This window comes from Orcinus orca, chromosome 3 (genome assembly GCF_937001465.1).
Source record: "Orcinus orca chromosome 3, mOrcOrc1.1, whole genome shotgun sequence".
NCBI classification, from domain to species: Eukaryota; Metazoa; Chordata; class Mammalia; order Artiodactyla; family Delphinidae; genus Orcinus; species Orcinus orca.
The window spans coordinates 15,720,496-15,744,498 of NC_064561.1; the positions used below are offsets into that span (position 1 = coordinate 15,720,496).

Consider the following 24,003-nt stretch of genomic DNA (forward strand, 5'->3'; position numbering starts at 1 on the left):
GGATGGTCCATCAAGTACTAACCAAAAAGGAGCAGGGGTGGCTATACTAATAACAGACAAAATAGAATTTAATTCAAAAACCTTCACAAGAGACAAAAAAGAACATCATATAATGAAGAAAAACTTAATTCACCAAGATGTAAGAATTGTAAATGTACATACACCAAACAGCAGAAATTCTAAGTATATGAAGCAAACACTGACATAATTGAAGGGAGAAATAGGCAAATCTACAACAGTAGTAGAAAACTTTAACACCGCAGTTTCAATAATGGATAGCCGGACAAAAACTCAATAAGGAAATAGTAAGCATGAATGATACTGTAGACCAACTGCACATAACAGATATATATATATAGAATACTCCACACAACAGGAGTAGAATACACTTATTTCTCATGTGCACATGGAAAATTCTCCAGGATAGATCACATGTTAGGCTATAAAACCAGTCTTAAATTTTTTTAAAGATTGAAATCATGCAAAGTATCTTTTCCAATCACAAAGGAATAAAATTAGAAATCAATAGTAGAAGAAAGAGAAAAACTGGAAAATCCACAAATATATGGAAATTGAACAAAACATTCTTAAACAACCAATGGGTCAAAAAAGGAATCAAAAGTGAAATGAGAAAATATCTTGAGACAAATGAAAATGTAAATGCAACATACCAAAACATATGGAATGCAGCAAAAGCAGTGCCAAGGGGGAGGTTTATAGGTGTAAACACTTACACTAAAAAAGAATGATGCTCTCAAATCAACAACCTATATTTTCTCCTTAAAGTACTAGAAAATGAAGATCAAACTAAACCTCAAGCTAGAAGAAGGGAGGAAATAAGAGCAAAAATCAATGAGATAGAGAATATAAAAACAATAGAAAAAAATGAAATAAAGACTTAAAAAAAAAGATAAAATTGACAAACCCTAAGATAGACTAAGAAAATAAAGAGTGAAGACAAAAAATCAGAAATGAAGAGGGGACATTACAAATGATACCAAAGAAATGAAAAGGATTATAAGATACTATGAACAATTGTACAAAACAAGCTGGATGATCTAGAAAAATAGATAAATTCCTAGAAACACACAACCTACTGAATCATGAAGAACTAGAAAATCTGATCAGACCTGTAACTAGTAAGGAGGTTGAATCAGTAATCAAAAACCTCTGAAGGAAGAAAAAAAACAAAAACAGAACCACAAAGCTTCACTGGTGAATGCTAGCATACATTTAAAGAAGGATTAAGACAAATTCTCCATGAACTTCCAAAAAATGAAGAGGAGAGAACACTCTCAAACTTATTCTATGAGGCCAGCATTAACTTGATATAAAAGGCAGACAAAAGCACCACAAGAGCTACAGACCAATATCCCTGATGAATACTGATGCAATAATCCTCAGCAAGATACTAGCAAACTGAATTCAACAGTACATTAAAAGGATTATACACTAGACCAAGTGGGACTCATTCCTGGAATGAAAGGATGGTTTAACATTCATAAATTGATCCATCTCTAAATTAAAATAATGTAGGGAGGAAAAACATGTGATCATCTTAATGCAGAAAAACCATTTGACAAAATTCAACACCTTTTCATGATAAAAGAAAAAGGCCAACAACAACAAAGTAGGAATATAAGGAAACTACCTCAACATAATAACAGTGATGTATGAAAAACCCACAGTGAACATCATACTCAATGATGAAAGACTGAAAGTTTTTCCCTCTAAGATCAGGAACAAGACAAGGATTCCCACTTTCATCACTTCTATTCAACATGGTACTAGAAGCTCTAGCCAGAGCAATTAGATAAGCAAAATAAATAAAATTAATCCAAATTGGAAAGAAAGAAATAAAATTATCTCTGTTTGAAAATGATAAGATCTTATATGTAAGGAACCCTAAAGATTCCACAAAAAGATCTATTAGAGCTAATACATGAATTCAGCAAAGTAGCAGGATACAAAGTCAACACACAACAATCTGTTGCATTTCTATAGAGTAACAATGAACAATCTGAAAAGAAAATTATGGAAACATTCAGTTTACAGTGGCATCAAAAAGAATAAAATACTTAGGAATTAACTTTATCACGCAGGTGAAAGACTGTAAAATGAAAACTAAAAAAACCTTGTTGAAATAAAGAAGACATAAATAACTGGAAACATATCCAATGTTCATCGATTGAATGATCTAATATTTTTAAAATGTCAATAATGCCCAAAGCAATTGACAGATTCGATTCAATCCCTATCAGTATCCCAATGACATTTTTTTTTTTGCAGAAAATAAGAAAACCTATCCTAAAATCCAATGGCAGTTAAGGGACCCCAATAGGTAATGCAATGTTGAAAAAGAACAGAGCTAGAGGATTCACACTTCCTGGTTTCAAAACTTACTGAAAATCTACAGTAATCAGAACAGTGTAGTACTGGCATAAAGACAGACACATACACCAATGGATTAAAATAGAGAGCCCAGAAATAGACTCTTGCATATATAGTCAAATGATTTTTGACAAGGGTGCCAAGACCATTCAATGGGGAAAGGACAGTCTTTCCAACAAATGATGCTGGGAAAACTGGATATCCTCATGCAAAAGAATGAAGTTGGACCCTTACTGAACACCATATACAAAAGTTAACTCAAAATGGACCTCAGACCTAAGTGTAAGACCTAAAACTATAAAACTCTTAGGAGAAAACATTTAGGGTGAAATCTTCTTGTCATTGAACTTGGTAATTATTTATTCACTATGGTACAAAAGTTGTAAGCAACAAAAGACAAACTGGACTTTAGGTAAATCTTTTAAAATTTGTGTATCAAATGATAATATCAACAAGGTAAATTGGCAATCCACAGAATGGAAGAGAATATTTGCAAATCATACATCTAAAGAATTAATATCCAAAATATATAAAAAATTCCTAAAACTCAACAACAACACAAACCACGTGATTCAAATATGGGCAAAGGAGTTGAATAGATTATTTCTCCAAAGAAGATATACAAATGGCCAATAAATTCATGAAAAGGTGCTCAGTATCACTGATCACTAGGGAAATGTAAATCAAAACTATGATGAGATACTACCTCACACCTATTAGAATGGCCTACTATCAAAAAAAAAAAAACAACAACAGAAAACAGCAGATGTTGATGAGGATGTAGAGAAGCTGAAAACCTTCTGTACTGTTGGAGGGAAAGTAAAATGATACAACCAATGTGGAAAACCCTAGGGAGTTCCCTCAAAAAATTAAAAATGTAATTACCATATTCCACTTCTGGGTATATAATCAAAAGGATTGAAAGCAGGGTCTAGAAGAGATAAATGTACACCATGTTCATAGCAGCAACATTCACACTAGCTAAAACATGGAAGCAACCCAAGTGTACATCAATGGATAAGTGAAATGTGGTATATACATACAGTGGAGTATTATTCAGCCTTCAAAAGGAAGGAAATTCCGCCATATGCTATAACATGGATGGATCTTGAGGACATTATGCTAAGTGAATAAGCCAGTCACAAAAGGACAAATACTGTATGATTCCACTTATATGAGATACCTAGAGTAGTCAAATTCATAGAGACAGAAAGTAGAATGGTGGGTGCCAGGGGCTGAGGAGAGGGGAGAATGGTGAGTTAGTGTTCAATGGATATAAAATTTCAGTTTAATGAGATGAAAAGAGTTCTGGGGATGAATGGTGGTGATGGTTGCAATCATCATGAATATATAACTACTGAACTGTACTCTTAAAACACTTAAGATGATAAATTTATTACTACAAAAATAAAATTGAAGAAAAAAATTATCTATCAAGCCATGAAACAACTGGAGGAGCCTTAAATTATTACTAAGTGAAAAAAGCCCATCTGAAAAGTCTATATACCGTATGATTCCAACCATATGACATTCTGGAATAGGCAAAACTATGGAGATAGTTAAAAAGAAAAACAAAAACAAAAATCCTTTCAGTGGTTGCCAGGGGTTAAGAGAGAGGGAGGGATGAATAGGTAGAGCACAGAGGATAGGAGAGTGGTGTGGGGCTGTTAATGGAGCCACGTTGGTGGGGTGGGGGGGTGGGAGGAATGCGGATGGGAAGAGCTAAGGGAGAAGCCTCTCTGCTAACAGCAGAACCCTACCAGCCCAAGAGAGCACAGAGCCTGCGCCCACCTTGGCTCCCTTCCCACCTCCATTCCTGCCTTGTCAGGTGAGCCAATGAGGGGATGGAGTGGGGTCAGCTGCTGACGTGGCAATGTAAGGTCACAGTGCCCAGGACCTAGGCGGTTGGGCTTAAGGATTGGTTGAGTGGCCATGTTTACTGAGTCTGCAGAAGGTTAGTGTGTGTGTGTGTGGGGGGGGAGCTGGGCGGGGAGGCAGTTCACTTTTGGAGATGTTTGGTTTTTAGATGAAATGTTTTGTGTTCAAGTAAGATCTAAGGGGTGGATGTCCAGTGTGCGGACACCGTTGTCTGGAGATGAGGAAAGCAAGGAGGGCTGGAGTCACCAGCATGTCTCTGTCACCACGTCTGTGAGACTCGCTGAGAACTAAGAGGGTAGTGTCTGCTGTCCACACGCTCCAGCTTCAGCTCCTCCCCCACCCCAGGAATGGTGCTGTGGTGGAGCAAGTCGGAATCCTTGATACGTGCCCACAATCAGGTTTTCCCGGCAAACTACCTGGGCTTGTGTCCATGTCTGATGCAGCACTGACACGGTTAGTAGAAACGCACACACCCGCAAGAGCATGGAGCTGCCTCCACATTGAACTGGTTCAGAGGGCTCTAGTCTTAATGAAGTCTTTGCGGGCACACAGCCGGGACAGAGAAGGGCAGTTCTGCCCTCCGCCAAACACCAGGAAGGTAACAGGGCCCTCACCCCCTCCCCCAAACAAAATAATGAAACAGAGAGCGCCTCATCCAGTTCTGCTTTTTATTGATGTGTGTGTGCATGTGAAGGGAGTCCTGAAAGACTGAGAGGTGCGGTCCCGCAGGGCCGGGCGTTCAGCGCACCTGGGCCAGGTTGTGTTTTTTGTACAGCATCGCCCGCCTCTTCTCGCGTTCTCTCACGAACGCGCGCAGACTTGCGGTGGGGAAGGTCACGGCCGCAGGCTGGGAGCTGGCGGGGCCCTCCTCGGTCAGCCACGGGCACTGCAGGCAGCTGGACGCACATGGGCGGCCCCTGGAGCGCGCGGGAGGGTGGCGTTAGCCGTGCTCCCGCCCACGACGGGCAGGTCAGGTCATAGGGGGATGGGCCAGGCAGGGTAGGTGGGGGTGCCTACCAGGGGTGCGCGCACAGCGTGCTTTGGAGGAAGGCCACAGCGCCCCCGGACAGCCCCGCGTAGCAGCGGCTCAGCTGGATGAGCCCCTTGCGCAGCCCTTTCTGCAGGTCTCGCATTCCCTCGCTGCTCACCGGGTACTCAGCGCTCAACCTGAATGGGTGGGGGTCAAGTGACTGAGGTCATGCTCAGTCACAGGGGGATGGGAGTCACAGGGACCTGGGGGATGGGAGTCACAGGGACCTGGGGTCACCCTCAGTGTACCCCAGGCCTGCCCTTCCAGCCAGCCCTCCCAGTCCACAGGGCATGTGGAGACTTACATAATGAAGGCTGTGACACCTATGGCCCAGATGTCGGTCTGTGCAAGGGCACCCTGGCCCTCTAGGAGCTCCGGAGCTGGGGACGGCATGGGTGGGGGGTCACAGGTGAGGGGCTGGGTGTTTGCAGTGGAGCAGGCAGGGAGACAGGGCTGGGGGAAGGGCTTGCTCCTGGCACCCCCCTCCCCCAGATCAGGCTTGGTGTCTGCGCCCTGCGCACCCATGGTCTCCATGTAATCCTTGAACCTCTCCGAGGGCAGGACCCTCTCCTGGGCGGAGATCTGGGCGTTTCCAAAGTCGATAACCTTGAGCAGGTTGTACTCTGTGACAATCATGTTCTCGGACCTGAGGTCTAGATGCAGGATACCCTGGGCGTGCAGGTACTGGGCAGCACTTAGCATCTGCCACAGATAGTCCTTCACCTCTGATTCCGAGTAGGAGGACCTGGGGGCAGAGGGCCAGTTAGGGGGCATGTGGGGAGGGGCACCCAGGCTTTGTCCACAGCCGAGGGGCCACGGGGAAGCACCAGACTTCCCTGCTGGGCTTAGGAGGGAAGGCCCAGCTCTGCTGAGCCACCCTGGTCAGCTGGCCGGTGCAGGTGGGCCCCGGAGGTGGGCCAGAGGTGGACCACAGTGCTGGCGGCCAGGTCCTGAGCCCCGAATCCAGGCCAGGCCCCGCCCTCTCACCTCTCGGCCAGACAAGGGAGCAGCTCAGGCCCAGAGCACAGCTCCAAGATGAGGACCAGGTGTCGGGGGCTGAGGTAGGCAGCCTGCAGCTGTGCCAGGTGGGGGTGGCGCAAGCCCTTGAGGGCCTCGTATTCCCGCAGCACGGCAGTCCTGTCCTCGGGGTGGCAGGGCACGATCTTGGCAGCCAGCATGCGTCCACTGGCCTTCTCCCGGCACTGCCGCACCACGCTGAAGCGGCCCCTAGGGAGGAAGCACGGGCCAGGCTGGTGTGGGGCCAGCCCGCCGGGTGGCCCAGGCCAGACCCCAATCTCAGAGAAGCAAGCCCAGGGGGAAGGTCCAGGAGGGGGTGGCAGATGCACTGAGGCAAATGCAGGTGGAAGTGATCAGAGGGGAGAGAAGATGGGGCTGGGGTGGGAGCATGAAGAGCTAGTGGGGCCGTGACGCTGCCACGCGCTCTCCCTGGAGGGCCCGTACCTTCGGATCTGTGTCTGGAAGGCGAAGGTCTGCTTGCTGGGGAACGGCTGGGCTGGCCCTGAGGCACCGCTCTCCTCTTCAGAGGCTGTGGGAAGGGGAAGCCGATGACTGGTGGAGGGCACCCCTGCAGCCCCATCTCCCCCAGCCTTTTCTCCCATCACCCCTTCCCTCTTTGAACCCCCGAACACTCTGACCTCTCATTCCTCAGGCCATTTGTGGGTGGGGGGCCTAGCAGGCAGAACCAACCATCCCAAGTGAGCGTGTGACTCACTGAAGTGGCAGGGCGCATTCCGTAGAGCCCTGCAGAGTGGCTCACCCAGGTGGCTGGGCCCTCCCAGGAGGACCTGCTCCGAGGGGCTGCTGTAGGGGCCCATGCCCGCCTTGCTGACACAGGCCGTCCGGAAGGCGTACACCCCGCCCCGAGAAAGCTTGCCGGTGAGGTAGCAGCAGTCAAAGATGTCTGAGGCCAGCGTGCTCCAGCTGCCGCCTGGGCCACACAGGAGCGGGTGAGAGACAGCCCAAGGCCTCCCCACTCCATGTCAGGGTGGAGAGGCCCACGCAGGCCACCCAGGGGTGCAGAGCAGCCAGGTGCTTCCCCACGGTCCCCCCACAGCGACCCTGGGGCCCCCCAGGATGTGAGGATTCAGGAGTGGCCCCATACCTTCCAGGCTGCACTGCACAATATAGGTCACAGGGCCATATGACTCCACAGGCTTCCAGACCAGCAGCACCCCGTCCGCATACACCTCCCCGATGTCCGGGCGTGGGGAGGAAGAGGGGCGCTCTGCAGGGCCCACAGACAGAAATCTGAGGCGGGCTCCCAGGGGTTCTCTAATGAAGCTCTGAGCCCCAGCCAGCCCTGCCTCATCCTCCTACACCCTGCTGCCAGGCCCCTGAGCCCACCCTCACTTGGTCCAGTTCATTCAGAGGTCCCTTCCAACGCTGACTAGTAGGAGGGGCTCAGCGCCTCTCCTCCGAGGGGCCTCAGGAGGTGTCTGCCCTACCCAACCCCGCCAGGCTCCCCTTCCACAGGTGCCTGCCCAGGAACCCCATGGAATGGCCCTTGCTCACAGCCCGCCACCAATCCCAGCCTCTAGTCAGAGGGGCCTCTATTTTGCTGGGCTGTGGTGCAGGGCTTGTGGGGGTTAGCCCCCTCTGGGGACCAGGTCAGAGGTCTGAGAGCTAGGCCTGCAGCCTCTGTCTTGGCTCCCCCAGAAACACACCCCAGCGCTGTGTTTTGAGAGCCTGGTTTGACTATAATAGAGATACAAAACGGGAAGCCGCCTCTTCCTGCATTTGCTGGAGACACAGGGAGGGAGGTACCGTGGGAAATGCAAGGAGAGGAGCACCCAAAGCGGTGTCAGGGAGAGGGCCTGGCCAGCTGTGTCACCCTGCATCCCCTCCCGGCCGCCTCCTGCGTCCCCTCCCAGGAGTCCCGGGCTGCAGAGCCGGCTACTGCCTTCTGTGACCCCTCCAGGCCCTGGTAGTGCCGAGATGTGGATGCCTGGGTGGTGAGCGTCACATTCCTTGGGCCCTGCTCGGCCCACGCACCTGCCTTCCGGAGAATGGCTGTGGTGGCCGCCGTCCCCAGCGCATTGCGCACACTGCACGTGTACACGCCCAGGTCCTCGGCAGTCACCACCAGGATGGTCAGCAGCTGGAAGTGCTTGAGCGTGGAGGAGATGAGGAGGCGGCTGCTGCTCTCAAGAAGAGCCCCGTCTGCAGCAGGATAGAGTGGACCTCGAGAGGAGCTCCCCACAGGTGCCCTGCCTCATGGTCACACCCGGGGCCCACACCCTCTCTGAGCCTCAGTTTCCCTCTGTACAATGAGAGTAATGCCCTAAAGGAGCACCCCCTGCCCCCCTGCCCCTCAGCCTCAGGAGAGCTCTTTACCTTTACTCCAGGTGGCCTGTACAACTGGCTGGGCCGACACCTGGCAGGCCAGAGTCACAGATTGGCCCAGGACCACCATCTCATCCGAGAGCTCCCTTAGGAACGATGGTGCTGGGGAAGGGAGGTGAGGTGAGCTTTCAGAGGTGACCCTAAGCCTGAGAGCAAGGCCTGGACTCCGCCGTGGGGAGACAGATGAGCCCCACCCCCAACCGGCTCATCTCCAACACTAGCGCCTACTCCAGGAAGGCTTCCAGGACTGCAGGTCCGTGACTGCTGGGGCGCCAGAGTCCCTCTGTGTACTCAAGACCCCATGCGTGTGAGCTTCCCCCCGCCATGCACTGTCTTGGCAGGGTTCCCTTTCCCCACAGTAAGGTCCCTTGGGCTGCAGTGGGGGCCCAGCCCCTGGGCAGTGTACCCACCTCGGTCCCTGCTCTTCAGGCCTGATAGGCGGAAGGAAGCTAGGCCTGCCTTCTTCCTGGGGGGGCCCTCCTTCTCCAGACCTGCAGTACGCAAGTGGCCATGAGAGGTCACACGTTAGGGGCCTGGCTCCTCTGGGAGCATGGGAGGAAGGCTCTGGGGCCCCTTGTGGCCAACTGTGGGATTCCCATGTGGCAGAAAAGCCCAGATCCCAGGGGGTCTTATTGAAAACGAGCTACATCTGCTGCAGAGGGCACCACCCTCCCTACCCCATCAGCATCAGCCCATCCTAGGCAGGGCCACCACGGGCAGGTAAGGGCAGCAGCTCAAGGGGCCACAGGTGCCTGGGGAGGCGTGGCTGAGGGCCCAGGGGTCAAGGATCAGGGAGGGCTGGTCTGGTTCCTACTTCCGCAGGGGTGTAACTGCAGTTGAATTACAACTGCGCCTCACATGCACATGGGGAGGGATCGAAGCTGCAAAGGTGACCTCGAAAACAAGCCACTGTGTCCCGGGAGGTGTGGGCAGCACCGGGACGGGGGAGGGCTTCCTGCATCACTCAGGTGAGCTCCTGAGCTGTCCTATTGGACAAGGAGACCCAAGGTGCAGAGTGGGGAACATGGATGTGCCCAATCCTGGGGCAGGGTGGGGGTAGTAACCTTCAGGCCTGCCTCTCAGGAGGCGGGAGATGTGGGCCACCGAGGCCCTCACTCTCTGGCGTAGCCCCAGCTCTGTGGACTCCTCCAGCAGTGATTGCCTCCCGGGGAAGTGGAAGAGCCTGCTGGAAGGGGGTGACCACTTGCGCTTCCTGCTACCAGCAGCCTCCCCGAGCAGGGCCTCCATGTCCTCTGGCTCCTCTGTGATCTCCAGGCTTGCCGGCGGGCCCAGAATGCCCGGCCATGCGGCCTCTGGGAGCTCAGCCAGCTCCTCCCCAGCCTCAGACTCAGGGGAGGATGGCAGCTCTGGCTCCACAGGCTTGGGGACCTTCTTGAAGATCATGAACTCAAATGGGAGGTATTTGATGTCGTACAGGTCAGACAAATTGAGGTAGGCAGGATCCACCTCCGAGATGTCCAGAGACACAGTGTCAGCCGCTTCCAGGTCCCTGGACAGGTCCCGGATCTGTACGAGCGACACCTGAGAGCCCCCACTTAAGTCTTCCCGTGAGCTCACCTCCTGGGAGGCCCTCGGGAGGGCCCTGCCACCCTCAGGTAGAGGCACTGTGCTGGCCTGGGGTGGTGGGCTCTCGGCCCCTGCCTCCTCCTCTTCCGAGGACTGACAGGCAGCCCAGGACATTCTGGCCCACAGGGGCCCCTGACCCAGCATGCCACCGGCATCCCCACCAAAGGCAAAGGTGCCGTAGCCCACCACCCCCGCGTAGCCCCCTTGGAATCCCAGGGAGAACTTCCGTGTGGTCGCCAGCTTCCGAGGCCGCTGTGGACTGGGCGAAGACTGGGACAGGCCCTCTGTCTCCTGGGACAGGCCCTCTGTCTCCTGGGACAGGCTTTCAATGTCCAGGGAGGGGCCGGGCTCCATGCCCATATGGGAGGCTGGCTCTGGGGGTTTGGGTGGATCAGGCCTCCCGGCAAGAGGGGTGTCCTTCAGCCCTCTCTCAGAGTCTGACTGGAGGCTTGCTTGGGCTGGGGAGGGGGAGGCCTGTGGCTTTTCTGAGAAGAAAGGGCTCGGGGATGTCAAGAGCGGCTCTGTGCAGTGCCCTGGAGGGAAGGAGCCAGGAGGTTGTGGTGCCAAAGCAGCAGGGGTGCCACAGTCCTGGGGGGCAGGACTCCTCTGGGGTTGAAAGAAAGGGGCAGCCTGCCCTCCACAGCTGTCCTGCAATGACCCCTCTTGCTGAGTGGAGCACCCATCACCACCGGTGGACGGAAGTAGCCTCAGCCCCTGCAGGGGCCCCTCTGGATGCTCCTTCTCCCTGGCATGTGCATCCCCTCCCGGCATGCTCTCTCCGTGGGCCCCCTGAAGGCTCGAGGGGCCCAGAGCGGAACACTGCCCCTTGCTGCAGGCCTTGGCAGAGGGGCTGGCTGTGTTCCGCCCGTCAAGGTCCAGGGAGCGGCTGAAGCCAGAGGCCTCCTGGGTGCTTGCACTGGGCATCCGCAGGGAGGTCTCAAAGGAGGGTGCTTCGGCCATCAGGGTGGCCTGCTCCTCCCTGGCAGCCACCTCCTCCAGCGCACGGTGCTCCAACAGTGGCTCTCGAAGGCCGGGCAGGACGCCCGAGAAGTAGCCACCCTTGAGAAGGTGCCGCCGACGGGCGGGGTGCCGTCTGCTGCCTGCGGACAGGCCCCCTAGCTCTGGGCCCTCCCCCACCTGCTGGTAGAACAGGCTTCGGATGACACTCTGCCGGGGCACACAGCCCAGGGCAGCTGGTGGCTGTGCACCCTGGGGCGACGCTGCGGCGGGTGGGCAGGCCTCGGCCTCCTCAGGCAGGCTGGCGGAAGGCCGCAGGAAGCCCCGGGGGTGCAGCAGCGGGGAGTGGGTCACCGGGGAGGGGGGGTAGCGACTTGGCCCGGGCGAATGGTGCCAGCTCGTTGTCGGAGGAGGAAGAGCTGCTGGAGGAGGCACTGACATCACCACGCAGGTGCCGGGCCACCCCGAGGGATGGGCTGTCGGGCGGGCCCTGGAGCAGCTCCGGGATGGAACGCATCACCAGGATGGACTTGTAGCTCATCAGGGAGCGCTGGGGTTGTGGAGGACAGGGGGTCGTCAGCTGGCTGCCCGCTGCCTTCCCAGCTCTCGGTGGGCCCAGAGGGGTGCTCAGGAAATGGTGGGCATTAAAAGACGTGGGCCCAGGGCTCTGCCAGTGTGTCCCCATCTTGGCAGGGGTGTTGCATGTTGCCCCACCTCACCCCGGTGTCTCAGGGAGCAAAGACCTGAAATGAAGGATGCCCAGCCCCACTTCCCTGCTCTCCCAGACCCAGAAGGGGCACACACAGCCAGCCAGCTCTCTGGGCCTCATTCCCCTCTCTGGCCTCCCACCCCCTCCACACCCCACCCCCTCGCCCCCTCCACAGGGCAGCACAGCTCACCTGCCAGCGGCTGCGGGCCAGGAGGAACTTCAGCTGCTTGGTGTTGATGAAGTGGGCCTCTTCCGCAGGCACAGACTTCTGGGGGAGCCCAGGCGAGAGAGGCATGTTGCGGGGAGACCCTGGTGCACCCTGTGGCCCAGGCAGGCCCCCATTCCTCTTGGCCTCAGTTTCCCTCCCCGTGAGCCAGGCCAGCCCGCGTCTAGCCTACTCACCAGGAACCAAGGGTGGGCAAGGCACTTGGCGGCACTGGGCCGGGCCCTGTGGAGAGAGGAAGGGCGGGATCAGTCCAAGAGGTCACTGGGGCAAGCATGAGGACCTCAGGCAGAGGGAAGGGCGTGTGTACTCACTCCACGGCCTTCTGCAGAGCAGCCTTGATGAAGTCCTGGGCATCCTCACTGAGGTGGGAGGCCATGGGGCTACTCCAGGACACCCGCCCTTCCAGGACATTCAGAAGGGTTGCTCGGTCACTCTCGCCAGCAAATGGGGACGAGCAGGTCAGGCTGAAAGCAGAGACATGACTAGCCTTCAGTTGGGACCTGAATTTCTGGGTCCATGGGAGGCAGGGTGCCAGGACAGGGAGCGCTGGGTCTCATGGGGATGGTGGTGGCTGGGGGCTCCCAGCCCTACTAGAGATGCCTCTGAATACCACTGTCATCCAGCCCTGAGAATTCCAGCATATGTCTCAGATTTGCCCAGAGATCCAGGCTCAGCTTGGAGCTGGGATCCAGGCTAAGCCTGGAGTGGGTATCTGGTCCCAGGCTGGGGTGAGGCTCCAGGCTTGGTCTGGGATAGGGATCAAGGGTCAGCCTGGGGTAGGGATCCAGGCTCAGCCTGGGGCAGAGATCAAGGGTCAGTCTGGAGGGGGCACCTGGCCTTTGCCGGGGGTGGAGGGATCAGGGCTCCACCTGTAGAGGAAATCCAGGCTCAGTCTACACCACCAGCGTCCTCAGGGCAGCAATAACTGTTATAAGGGGGCTCTGGACAAATTACCTATACCCTTTAGGGAAATAACTCAGTGCTCTGCCCCGTGACCCAGCAGAGCTCCTCTGTGACAGGGTGTGTGCGAAAAGCACTTGGCAGAAACCCCTTATCGGAGTTGGCTGACTGCATGTTCCCAAGATAGTTGCCCCTTAGGTCTCGGGTCTCTGATCTGAGGAGCAGCCAGCAGTTCAACGGCTTCCCGTGGGCCTGCTGAGGAGGGGTCTGGGCCGGCTTTGGAGGAGATAGCCGACAAGAGCCGGGGTCTGCTCACCTGAGGTAGGAGATGACCCCCATGGCCCTGCAGGAAAAAAACCACCACCGTGAGTCACCCCAGACCTGGCCTGGTGAGGGGGAGGAGGAGGCAGAGAGCGGGTGCCCCCCACTCACCAGATGTCTGAGGCCTCGCTCACAGGGGTCTGCTCGATGATCTCGGGGGCCACGAACTCAGGGGAGCCGTAGTTGCTGTACTGCGGCTCTGCCGGGGTGATTTTTTGGGCAAAGCCAAAATCGCAGATTTTAATGTCTTCCCGAGCAGGGTGCACCATCAGGATGTTGGGGGGCTGTCGGGCAGAGTCGGGAGTGGGTGAGGCCGTACCCTAAGGAAGCGACTTTCAGGGCTGCCGGGCCTGGGGAGGACACTCAAGGGTCTTTGAGGGGCTGCCCCACAAGGATGGTGAGGCCAGCATGGGGTAGTGGGCAGCCCCGGGGACAGGTTTCAGTGCCATTTGGGGACAGCTTCTGCTCCATCGGACCCGCACCCCACCTGAAGGGGCCGTCATAGCATAGTGAGCTCCCTGTCCCCAGAGGTGAGGAAATCCTGACAGGAAATTTGGATGTGTTGGGCCTGCACGCTCTCAGCCTATAGGCTCCAGGCTCCCACCTGCCCCTCACTGGGCTCTGGGGGCACCAGGGAGCCACCTACCTTTATGTCCAGGTGGAGGATGCCTTGGCCGTGCAGGTAGTGCAGCCCCTCCACCAGCTGCTGGATGTAGACCTTGACCTGCAGCAAAGGCTGGTGCTCAGGTGAGCCAGCCTTGAGAACCCCCTCTACTTACCTCCCTGCCTGCTCCCACCCACACTGCCTCCAATTCCCTCCAGACCTGAGCCTGGGACGGTGGTCCCGCAGGGCAGGTCACATGCAAAGCCTCACGGACCCCTGTAGCTGGGGGATTCCTCTGAGCCCCAAGGCGGGGCAGGTTTGGGTGTGTGAAGCAGCCTGTGCAAAGCAAGAGGCGACTGGGAGAGCAGGCGAGGCCTGGCCAGCTAGCTCAGTGCAGTCTGGGGTGGGGAAGAAGCGGGCCCCGGGCACGGGAGGGCTCTGAAAGCCGGACAGGAGCTGCAACACCCTGTGAGGCCCTGGAATACCCTAGAAGGTCTCTGAGGTGGGCAGTACTATGCTGGGGAGCTAGTCTGAGGGACAGGTGGTCTGGGCAGGGGAAGCAGGAGGCCTGGCCAGGCATGCAGGCTGCCCTGAAGCTGGGTGGGCAGCCCAGGCAGCACAGTCACCTCGGCCTCTGTCACCACACTCTTCTTGAACAGGCGGTCCAGCAGTTCCTCCGACGAGCACCTGGGACTGTTAAGGAAAGCTCTAGGGTCTGGAACGCTCATGGCCTCACACCGCCTGGGGGGAGTCTCATCTCGGGGCGGGGGGAGCTATTCTAGGGATGCTGGTGCTTGCAGTTGAGGAGGATGTGAGGGACAAGATGCCCCAAGAAGAGGGGCTGAGGCCAGTGGGCAGCAGCAGAGTGGGAGTGGAGGTATCCTCTCCCCTCTGCACAGAGCCCACGTGTGCCCCCTCCCCCTGCAGGGGACGCTGACTGGGGAGGTGGGGGTGTGGTGAGCACACACGGCATTCAGAGACCCTCAGCTGGGCCACGAGTGTGGCAGATGGATCCGGTAGGGTGTGTGCCCCTCCTTGGAGTATGGGTAGGAATCCGAAGCAGCGTCAGCGCTTGGGGCCTGCAGGAGCCAGGTAAGAAGTCCAGACTTCCTGCTGGAAAGGCAACATGGACAGCGGGAGGAGCCCACAGGCGCACGTCTTGGACCTTCTGGACGCAGCCCTGCCCAAATTCCTGGCCCAAAGGCCTAGGAGCTATGAGGTCTGTGCAACGTGTTCGGGGTCGGGGAGGGGGTTAGTCACAAAGCATCGAAACGCCAGAGTTACCGGCTGCCCCCGTGAGGCAGGCAGGGCTGGGATCACCAAAACCACAGGCCCCACGCAGCCCTCCGGACCCCTGTGTGTCTGGGGCACATCCCCCTCCCCCCGCCACCTTGCACCCTTGGGGTGAGACAGGATACAGCTCCAGGATGAGGATCAGGGTCTTTCGGGTCTCAAACTGGTCCAGCAGTGCAGTGACCAGCGGGTGGCTCAGCCCTGCTAGGATGTCCCGCTCCCGATAAGCCTGGACACGTGTCCTGCTCCGCAGGGGAATGAACTTGGCGGCGCAGGACATCTGGTTGCCCTTGTGCTGCACCCTCTTCACGAAGCCGAACACACCCCTGGGAGGAGGGTACAGCGCGTTGGGGGTGGGGTTCCTGGGGGACGGGGTTTGGAAGGGGGCAAAGCTCCTGAGAAGGGAGGTTCCGGGAGAGCAGGGGCTGGGGCAGTGGGTACTGGAGGGGGCGGAATTCCCGGCAGGTGTGCGGCAGCAGGTACTCTGCGGGCAGGGGCTCCGGAAAGAGGTAGGTTCGCAGGAGGCAGGGGCTCCAGAAGGTGAGGGCTGGAGGAGGCAGGTACTCGGTGGAGGCGGGGTTCCGGGGGGCAGGGTGGGCTTCTGCTAGTGCTGAAGTGGGGATTGTAGGGGTGCAGTGGGGGGGAGGGCTGGGAGCTCCTGGATGGAAACTCTGGGGTAGGAAATCCGGGAGGCTGCGGACGAGGGTCTTAGGGGGCGTGGGTCCAGCGGGTGAGGCTCCTGGGGCTGGGATGGGGGACGGGCAATACCTTCCAATTTCCTCCTTGACCTCGTAGAAGGAGTGCAGTTTCCTCCTAGAGCTTTGCTCACTGTCGCCTGTAGCCAGGGAGGGGGAAGCTGTAGGTGTGAGCAAAGATGACCACCCCGTCTCTCTGTCCCCCAACTTTACAGTGCCCGAGCCTGTGGGAGCTCACAGGACCCCCATACTCACAGCCCCACACGCCTGCGTGGAGCCAAGACAGGCCTGGGAAGGGGTCCCCCACTCACCCCCATGGACCAGCAGCTCTGCCTTGCATAGCACCTGGCCGCCAGCGTTGTGGGCCAAGCACGTGTAGACACCAGCGTCATGCTGGGCCACATCCCTTAGTACCAGGGAGTACGTGGTCCCTTCCTGCTGCTGGCTGAGCCGGGGGCCATCCACCAGCTGGGCACCGTCCTGGAGACACAGGAGGGCAGGGAGGCCATCAGCCCACCATGGGTGACCCCAGCACCACGGCCCAGCATGACCTTCAGTGAGTGCTGTGTCCAGTCCAGTGGGGTTTCACACACTCCCCCTCCCGCCGGCAGGCCCCCAACCCTGGCCTGTCCCTACCTTATACCAGGTCACCGTGGGCTGCGGGTTGCCCTCAATGACAGCCTGGAATTGCGCCACGCTGCCCCTCTGGGCATGCACATCCTCAATGGTGACCTGCATGGATGGGGGCCCTGGGGGTAGGGGAGGGAGCCGTTGGGAAGGAGCCTGGCTCTGTCCCACCACAGCCTGTCCTGTGTTGAAATCTCTGATCCCTGGCCTACTTTCACAGAGACCCAGGTGGGCTGGCAGTAACCCCAGGTGTGTCCTGGTACCCTAGGTGGGCAGAGAGGCCCCGAGATATACCTCAGGGTGAAAGAGCCCACCTGCCTCCCAAGTGAAGGTAACCCCATCCTGACTCCCCCAGGCCCCTGATGGTCCGGAAGTGCTTCCTTCAGTCTAACCCCTGTCTCTCCTGCTTCAACCTCGGCTCTCTGAGGGCAGGCTGCACAGAATATGCTAACTCTGAGTGGGGAAAAGGTCACTGCTGGCTGCACCTCCCCTCCCAGTGATGCCTTCTGAGGGGACACAGGGAGAGCGGGAGCAGGGGCCCTGGCCACAGTAAGGCTGGGCCATGCCAGGTGGCTTTGCAGGCCCCTCCATGCAAATGTCCCCCCTTGCCCAGGGCATGGTGGGCACACGTGTAAAGTGCCGGGCCGCCACCTACTTGTGGCATACATGTCGCTGGCCTGGTACACATACGTCCTGTGCTTGGTCTCTGTGAACACGTGGCTGTGGATGTCCCAGAGCTCCGTTGCACCTGCCCTGGGGCAGGCAGCGCCCTCCATCCTGGGGCCATGGAGTGGAGTTAGTTGTCTGCCCCACCCTTCCACTTTTGGGGTATGGGAGGCAGAGCTTCAAGATAAGATGGGGGGCTGCAGCAGACTCTTTGGGAGGGGATGTACAGAAAGGGGCCCCAGCCCTGGGTGAGAAGGGAGCTCCCCCAACTTCCCTTGCTCCAGGGGTGGCCTCTCCTCCCTGCCCTACCCTTGGGCTTAGAGTGGGGCTGGAATGGAGAGTGCAGGGGTGCTGGGATTCCACCCCTTACTCTCCTGTCCCCGTGCCCGACCCTGCCCCCAGGATGTCCCCTCATGCCCCAGCCAGCTGGGGAAGTTACCGGATGGGCACCACGCGTTCCTGGACCTCAGCGTGTGCCCGAGAGTTCTGCTCCAGGCCCTCGTGGGAGAGACGTTGCGGCACCTTCTGGGGCTCGCCTGGTGGGAGGCAAGGGGCCCAGTGAGACGGAGCCTGGGATAGGGCTGGAGACAATCCCTCATGACTTGCCTCTGCATTGACCTCCAGGGCCCAGAGGAGGGGAGGACAGCCAGAGTAGGGGCTCCAAGAGCACAGGATCCGTGACCGCAAACCTAGAGCTCCAGCCATGCAAGTGCACTTCAGCCCCCTGGGCTGGGGGGAGGGGCCCCATAGAACATTCCAGGGGTCTGGTCTGCCTGGGGCACTGCTCACTTACTGTTCCTTCCTATTCCCCTCGTCCTCCTGGTCTCCCTCCTTCTCCTCTCCCCCCTCCTCTTCTCTCCCCCTTTCCCTCCTCTCCCCCTTTCCCTCCTCTCCCCCCTCCCGTCCTCTCCCCCCTCCCGTCCTCTCCCCCCTCCCCTCCTCTCCCCCTTCCCTCCTCTCCCCCTCCCCTCCTCTCCCCCTCCCCTCCTCTCCGCCCTCCCCTCTCTCCCCCTCCCCTTCTCTCCCCCTTTCCCTCCTCTCCCCCCTCCCCTTCTCTCCCCCTTTCCCTCCTCTCCCCCCTCCCCTCCTCTCCCCCTCCTCTCCTCTCCCCCCTCCCCTTCTCTCCCCCTTTCCCTCCTCTCCCCCCTCCCCTCCTCTCCCCCCTCCTCTCCTCTCCCCCCTCCCCTTCTCTACCTCTTTCCCTAATCTCTCCCCTCCTCCTCCTCTCACTCTCTGTTCCCTCTTCTTCCTCACCTTCCCAGGAGCACAGGGTACCCAAGCTGTCCCCTGAGGGCTGACCACAGGAGGCCTTTGGCTCCTGGGACAGACATGCTCAGGGTGGGAAGGACCTCCCAGAACCCATCCACCCCTCTAGTTTCACAGGCTGAGTGAGGGGTGGGCCTTGTCCAGGGTCCCCAACATGTGGAACCATCAGAATGTCGGGGGTCCCCAGGCTCTGCTAGTTCACCCCCATGGGATGGGCACCCAAATTAACCAAGGTTGGTGTCAGAACGGAGGGGAGGTTAGGGGTGGGGGGGTGGTCCTGGAAGCAGGTGGTACTTTGCCTTCAGCCTGCTGCCAGGCCTCACCGGATGCATCCCCAGCCTCCACTCCTGGGGGATTCTGGCCGGCCTCCTGGAGTTCAGGTGGCCCCCCAGGTCTGGGGCCGGGGCTGGTATGTTCCCCTGTGGTGGGTCCCGGAGCCTCAGGGCACATCAGTGCCCTCTGGATGGATGTGCTCTCCTGGTCCACTTGCCCCAGAGCACCTGGGGGTGCGATGGCAGCATCTGTAGGAGAGGCAGGTCCACGCATAGGAATAAGGGTTGGCCTGAGCCCGGGGAGTGGGATACTGCCCAGATGAGCCAACCCCAGCCAACCCTTCCCACCTTCCTGCTCCAGCCACACATTGGGTGCAGGAAGGGCCGAAGGTGGAGGTCCCTGAGAGAAGAAGGGATCCCGAGACTGTGCCAGGGGAGATGGCACTCCAGGCAGCAAGCTCAGGGCTGGTCCACCCGCAGGGTGTTACACACATGCCCTCACAAGGATGTCAGTTCCTATAGGGGCAGCTGGGCTGGACTCCCACCCATCACTCTGGGTGGCCCTTCAGTCTCAGCTAGTCTCATCCCTTCATCCTGGGGCTGGCCTTGCTCCGTAGCCCGCTCTGGATCCTAGGGTACTGGGTCGCCCAGGCTCAAGTGGACCCAGCCCCACAGTCTAGGGAAGCTAGGCACAGCCAGATGCCAGATTAGGAGCCACGAACTCCTCAGAGGGTAGGCTGCATTCCTGCCCTCCCAGGGCAGCCCCTGTCCTCCACCCAGCAGCTTTCTCCCTTCCACCTGCAGCCTGGCCTGACCCAGACCCTTACAGTCTCACCTGGTGACAGCCCCGGGAACCTTCAGACCCTCCTGTGTCTCGGCTTCCTGCCCTCAGCCTTCAGCGCAGCTCCCTCCTCCACCTGGCTGCCATCCCCGTGTGGCCATTCAGAGATGCCCACCACTCCATTTCTAGAAGGTCCCCCTTTACGGAGCTCTCCCCTGCCCCAGAGCCCCTCTCCTGTTGATCTTCTGTATCCTAGGGCCCACCAGGCTGAAGAGGCAACTGGGCAGGCTGCCATCCGTTTGCCCTCTATGGCGTTGGGGCAACCATCCTGTCCTTCCCCACTCCAAGGAGGTCATCAGGACCCCTGACACATCACACCCCCATGTCTGTCCTGACAAAGGACCCAGCTGCACAGGAGGCCCCCAGCAGGAGCAACCACTCTGCGCTGCCCCAGCCACACTGTGCACCTGTCACCAGCCCCTTAGCCCACATGTGAGCAAGCCGGACAGGCGAACTATCACGTCTCCACCCAGGATCCCCAGGACTAGCCAGGACCCACAGGTCGATGCTGAGGGTCCACCCAGGGCTGTCAACGGAAAGGGCCTGGGCTGTCCACTGGTTGGTCTCCAGGGCCAGGCCAGGAGGGCCCCTCCCTCCCGAGTCATCGGAGTCACCAGGTGGAGAAGCAAAAAAGAGCAGAGCAAAGACAGTGCAAGGAACCAGTTTATTAGCATCATCAGGGCCGACTGACGGGGGCTGCTCCCACACAGAGACCCTGGTCCACCCTGTAGAAAAGGCCTAGGAGGGTCTGTAGAGCTGGGCCCCACACAGGCCTCCTGGAGGCCAAGAAAAAACGTTCACGGGTAAGATGTGGCTTGGGGGAAGCCCCCTATCGAGAGGGAGGCTGGAACCCCCAGCCTGGGTGAGAGGCAGGGCTGTGCCAGGCCTGGCCACTGGGACGGGGGCCTAAGCCGGGGCAGACAGGGCCCATGTGGCAGCCACTGCCTCATGAACGGAGCAGGAAAGATGCCCAAGTGCCTTCCCTGTGTCCGGAGCCCCCGAAGCCAGAGCTGCAGTCTGCGAGTCACTCCGGCCAGTGCTCTCAGAGCAGCTTCGGTACACTCTGAGATCACAGATGTGTGCAATGTCCTCAGCTGAAGACCGAGTCCTGTGAGGTAGGAAGCACCCAGGGAGGAAGGGGAGGGAGGTGTCCTGAGTTGTTGGAGAGCCAGGGCAGGGTCAGAGCACACGTGTCCGAGGGGTGCCAGCTCTGGGACTCTCTCCTGAGTTGAAAACCCAGGGCAGCTGTGAGGTGAGTTGAGGCTGGTGCCAGGCAGGGTCCTCGGCCCCAAAGCCATTTGCCTCTTTCTGCTGCCCCCTGCAACCACGGCAGCTTAGTCAGGGGTGTCCCAGCCCCAAGAGTCTCTCGTCTCAATCCTAGCCACCCAGCTCCTGATGGTCCTGGCCTCAGCCCTGGGAGGGGCTAGGGTCCACGTCCTCATCCGGGCAAATGTGCAGGGTGACAGTCTCCCCCACTGTCCCAAAGCTGACCGTCTGGGTGGAAACCTCCGTTTTGAAGCTGCTCTGGCCACTGTCCACAGAGCGCTGAACCTGAGTGCAGAAGGACGGCTTCCGGGACATGGTACCTCCAGCCCGGGCCTCCTGAAAGCAGAAGGAGATGCCCCTGGGGCCAAGGTCCTGCGGCCCTGATGGAAACGCCTCCCGGGAGCTTGGCGTGCGTGTGAAGAAGCCAGGGGAGGTTTGGGAACCTGGCAGGAGCCCCACGTTGAGCAGGACGGGCTGCCCCACGGTGGGCTCGCTGATCTCTCTCTGAAGCACTGAGATTTCGCAGGGCGGGTCATCGGAAGCACTGGGCATGGGGCCGCTGCAGCCAAAGGTCTCCCCTTCCTGGGGCACGTAATCCTCCAGGTCAGCCAGTGTGAGTGCACGGCCGTTGTGTGTGAGGATCTTGGGGTCCCGGCCCTGAAGACCATCGGCACTCAGGGGCTCTTCTATCTGGTAGGTACCTCTTTCCTCCGTCTCCTCCAGGGGTGCCTCCTCTTCAGCAGCCCAGGGAGGGGAAAGCTCAGGGGTCCCTGGCCCCGTTTCCACATGGAAGACTAGGGGCTCGCCAACACTGGCCATGGCTGGGGGCTCCTGGGTCAACAGCTTGTTGTTGGAGTTGTTTGTATTGGGGTCTCCTCCAGGCATCCTGCCAGGCAGTGTGGAGAGAAGCCCCTCCGAGCTGCCAGGCGTCTCTCTGGCCAGAGACGCGCCCGTCGAGCCAGTCTTCTTCACCCGAACTTCAATGGTCTCCTCGACCTCCACCCATTTGGGCTGGGGCCCAGCGTCCCCGGGCAGGGCTGACACGTGGGCCTCGGGCTCCGTCACGTACAGAGTGGGCACAGTGGGCCTCCAGCCTGGCTCTGCCTCGGGCCTGCAGGATTGGCTGGCTCCTGGCGAGGGCAGCAGCTCAGGGGCCAACAGGCCTGGCTTGGGCAGGCTGGCAGGGTGATAGGAGTGGGAGGGAGACTTGCTGGGGGACTGGCGTCGGCCACGGGGGCTCTTCACCACAGTGGTAATCGTCTCCTCTCTGTGGGGAGAGGGCCGAGAGGAGATAGGCACAGAGACCCACAGCCTCACCCAGCGCCCTTGCCATCAGCACATTCGGGGGCCAGCGAGAGAGATCAGGTTAATGTACAAGCAAGCAAGTGGTGAAACTGCATAAACTAACTCCTACACATGGGCTTAAGCCGGACCTCCAGATCCCCATCCAGAGAACCAAAGAAACAAAGCACAGAGTCTCATCTGGCCAACCTCAGGCTCTAGTATACAGATCTCAAAATGAGGGTTGAGGCATCAGGGGAGGCCCATGCTGTATCACGCAGGTACCTCCAAACCCCAGACTGGTTTGTAATGTCATGTGTCAATCTCCCCTCCTTGTTTACGGCTGTCTCATTTTGGAGACACCAGCCCTCCTTACAGAGCTAATGAAGGGGTGCAAGCCACACAGCCCTCCTTGTTGAGCCCATCAGTGCTTTGTGCTTTGTGACATGGCAGGAGGGTGGTGAGGGTTAGAGGGGCTCTCAGACGGCAGGTGCCTCAGTGATCCTCGGTTAGGGACAGGCTGGGCAGCTGATGCCGCAGGCGCAGGAGGAATGTCAGAGTCTTGACCCGTGGCCTGTGCTCATGGCCTCCAGGTCTGGGGATGTGAGGCCCGGCAAGGACACCTGGCTCTAGGCATGGCTTGGCCAGTCATGGGCTGTGTGACCTCAGACAAGTCCGCCTCCCTCTTGGGCTCCATTTCCCAAAACAGGAGGGGGATGGAAGGGGACGAGGAGATAGAACTCAAGTCCATTTGCACGTGAGTGTGCATGGGGCGCTGGCCAGCGACCTTGCAGCAATTCTGGTGGAGGGGTCTGACCCCCTTTTACAGGTGCAGACAAGGCTGAAAAGGGCTCGAAACTTGCCCAGAGCCAAGAGTCAGAAGCCCACCAGTCAGCCCAGGCCTTCCTATGCCAACCAGTACGCCTGACCTTGCCAGGTGCTGAGGGTGCAATGAGTAATAGGCAGGGAGCAGGAACACATTTAGTAACACACAGCTCTCCTGGGCCCCAGGACCTGCATTTCCTCTCGGGCTCAGGCAGAGGGACCCGGCATGCATATGGTGACAACTCAGTGCTGTCACCAGCTGCCTGCAATGACTAGGACTTTGTCTGTCTCTTGTTCAGCTTTGCTTTTGTCTAACTCACAGCTCCATACAGGAGCAGTTACTCCCAGGCATGGGCCCAGAGATGTGTGGCCACACCTTGGGGTACATAGCAAGTACAGATCCTGCCTCCTCCAACCCTCACCCGGTAAAGGGGAAATGCCATGCCCCCTTAACTCACGGGGAAGCTGAGGCGCGGAGACGTGGCCTACTCAGGGCCACAGGCCTGCCTTCCTGCTTCACGCAAGACTCAGTGGCACTAGGCTTGTCCCTGGCTCAGAGACTGCCCAAACCTGGGCAAGGCCCCATCTGCTGGCCTCACACTGCCTGATTTGCTGAGCCAAGACAGTGAGTCCAGCGGAACTGGACAGCTGGCTCACTCCTCCTAAATGCACCCCCATGCTCCGCTCACTTTGCCCCCACGAGGGCATGTAGGCACCCTGCTCTGAGGCCACCGGCACAGCACTTGAGGCTGCCAGGCGGCAGGGGTCTCTCTCCCGTTTCCTTCTGGTACCCCTTGGCTCCCTAGAGCCCCTCATCGTGCCGCAGGCGCAATGTGTGGCGTGCCCTTGCTGGGATGCTGCACCAGGCAGTTGCCTCTCTCCATCCCTCAAGATGAAGGGCTACACGCTTCCTTGCAGGGTGAGGGCTGCTACCTCCCTAAGCCTGGAATAGACTGCCTCAGGAGTTACCTAGTCCAGCCTCCCATAAGCACGAGGACACCCTAA

At 57.8% G+C, this 24,003-nt stretch overlaps 1 protein-coding gene across 3 annotated transcripts in view; it reads right to left on the minus strand.

Annotated features, from left to right (window-relative positions):
• Positions 1-11,348: 11,348 nt before the first annotated feature.
• Positions 11,349-24,003, minus strand: part of OBSCN (obscurin, cytoskeletal calmodulin and titin-interacting RhoGEF) — a 146,700-nt gene continuing 134,045 nt past the window's right edge. The window contains exons 87-101 of one of the 3 annotated variants that reach the window (XM_049708314.1): positions 18,837-19,034; positions 17,687-17,783; positions 17,237-17,358; positions 16,591-16,703; positions 16,266-16,434; positions 16,028-16,115; positions 15,385-15,585; positions 14,593-14,653; positions 14,009-14,086; positions 13,474-13,646; positions 13,358-13,384; positions 12,453-12,605; positions 12,318-12,363; positions 12,106-12,183; positions 11,349-11,756 (exon numbers count right to left, since the gene is read on the minus strand). In XM_049708314.1, coding sequence (XP_049564271.1) covers positions 11,499-11,756; positions 12,106-12,183; positions 12,318-12,363; positions 12,453-12,605; positions 13,358-13,384; positions 13,474-13,646; positions 14,009-14,086; positions 14,593-14,653; positions 15,385-15,585; positions 16,028-16,115; positions 16,266-16,434; positions 16,591-16,703; positions 17,237-17,358; positions 17,687-17,783; positions 18,837-19,034 — 1,862 coding nt within the window. In that variant the 3' untranslated portion in view covers positions 11,349-11,498. Of the gene's footprint in view, positions 11,757-12,105; positions 12,184-12,317; positions 12,364-12,452; positions 12,606-13,357; positions 13,385-13,473; positions 13,647-14,008; positions 14,087-14,592; positions 14,654-15,384; positions 15,586-16,027; positions 16,116-16,265; positions 16,435-16,590; positions 16,704-17,236; positions 17,359-17,686; positions 17,784-18,836; positions 19,035-20,271; positions 22,218-24,003 lie in introns of those variants that run through there. The other 2 variants (XM_049708315.1, XM_049708316.1) reach the window with 2 other exon arrangements.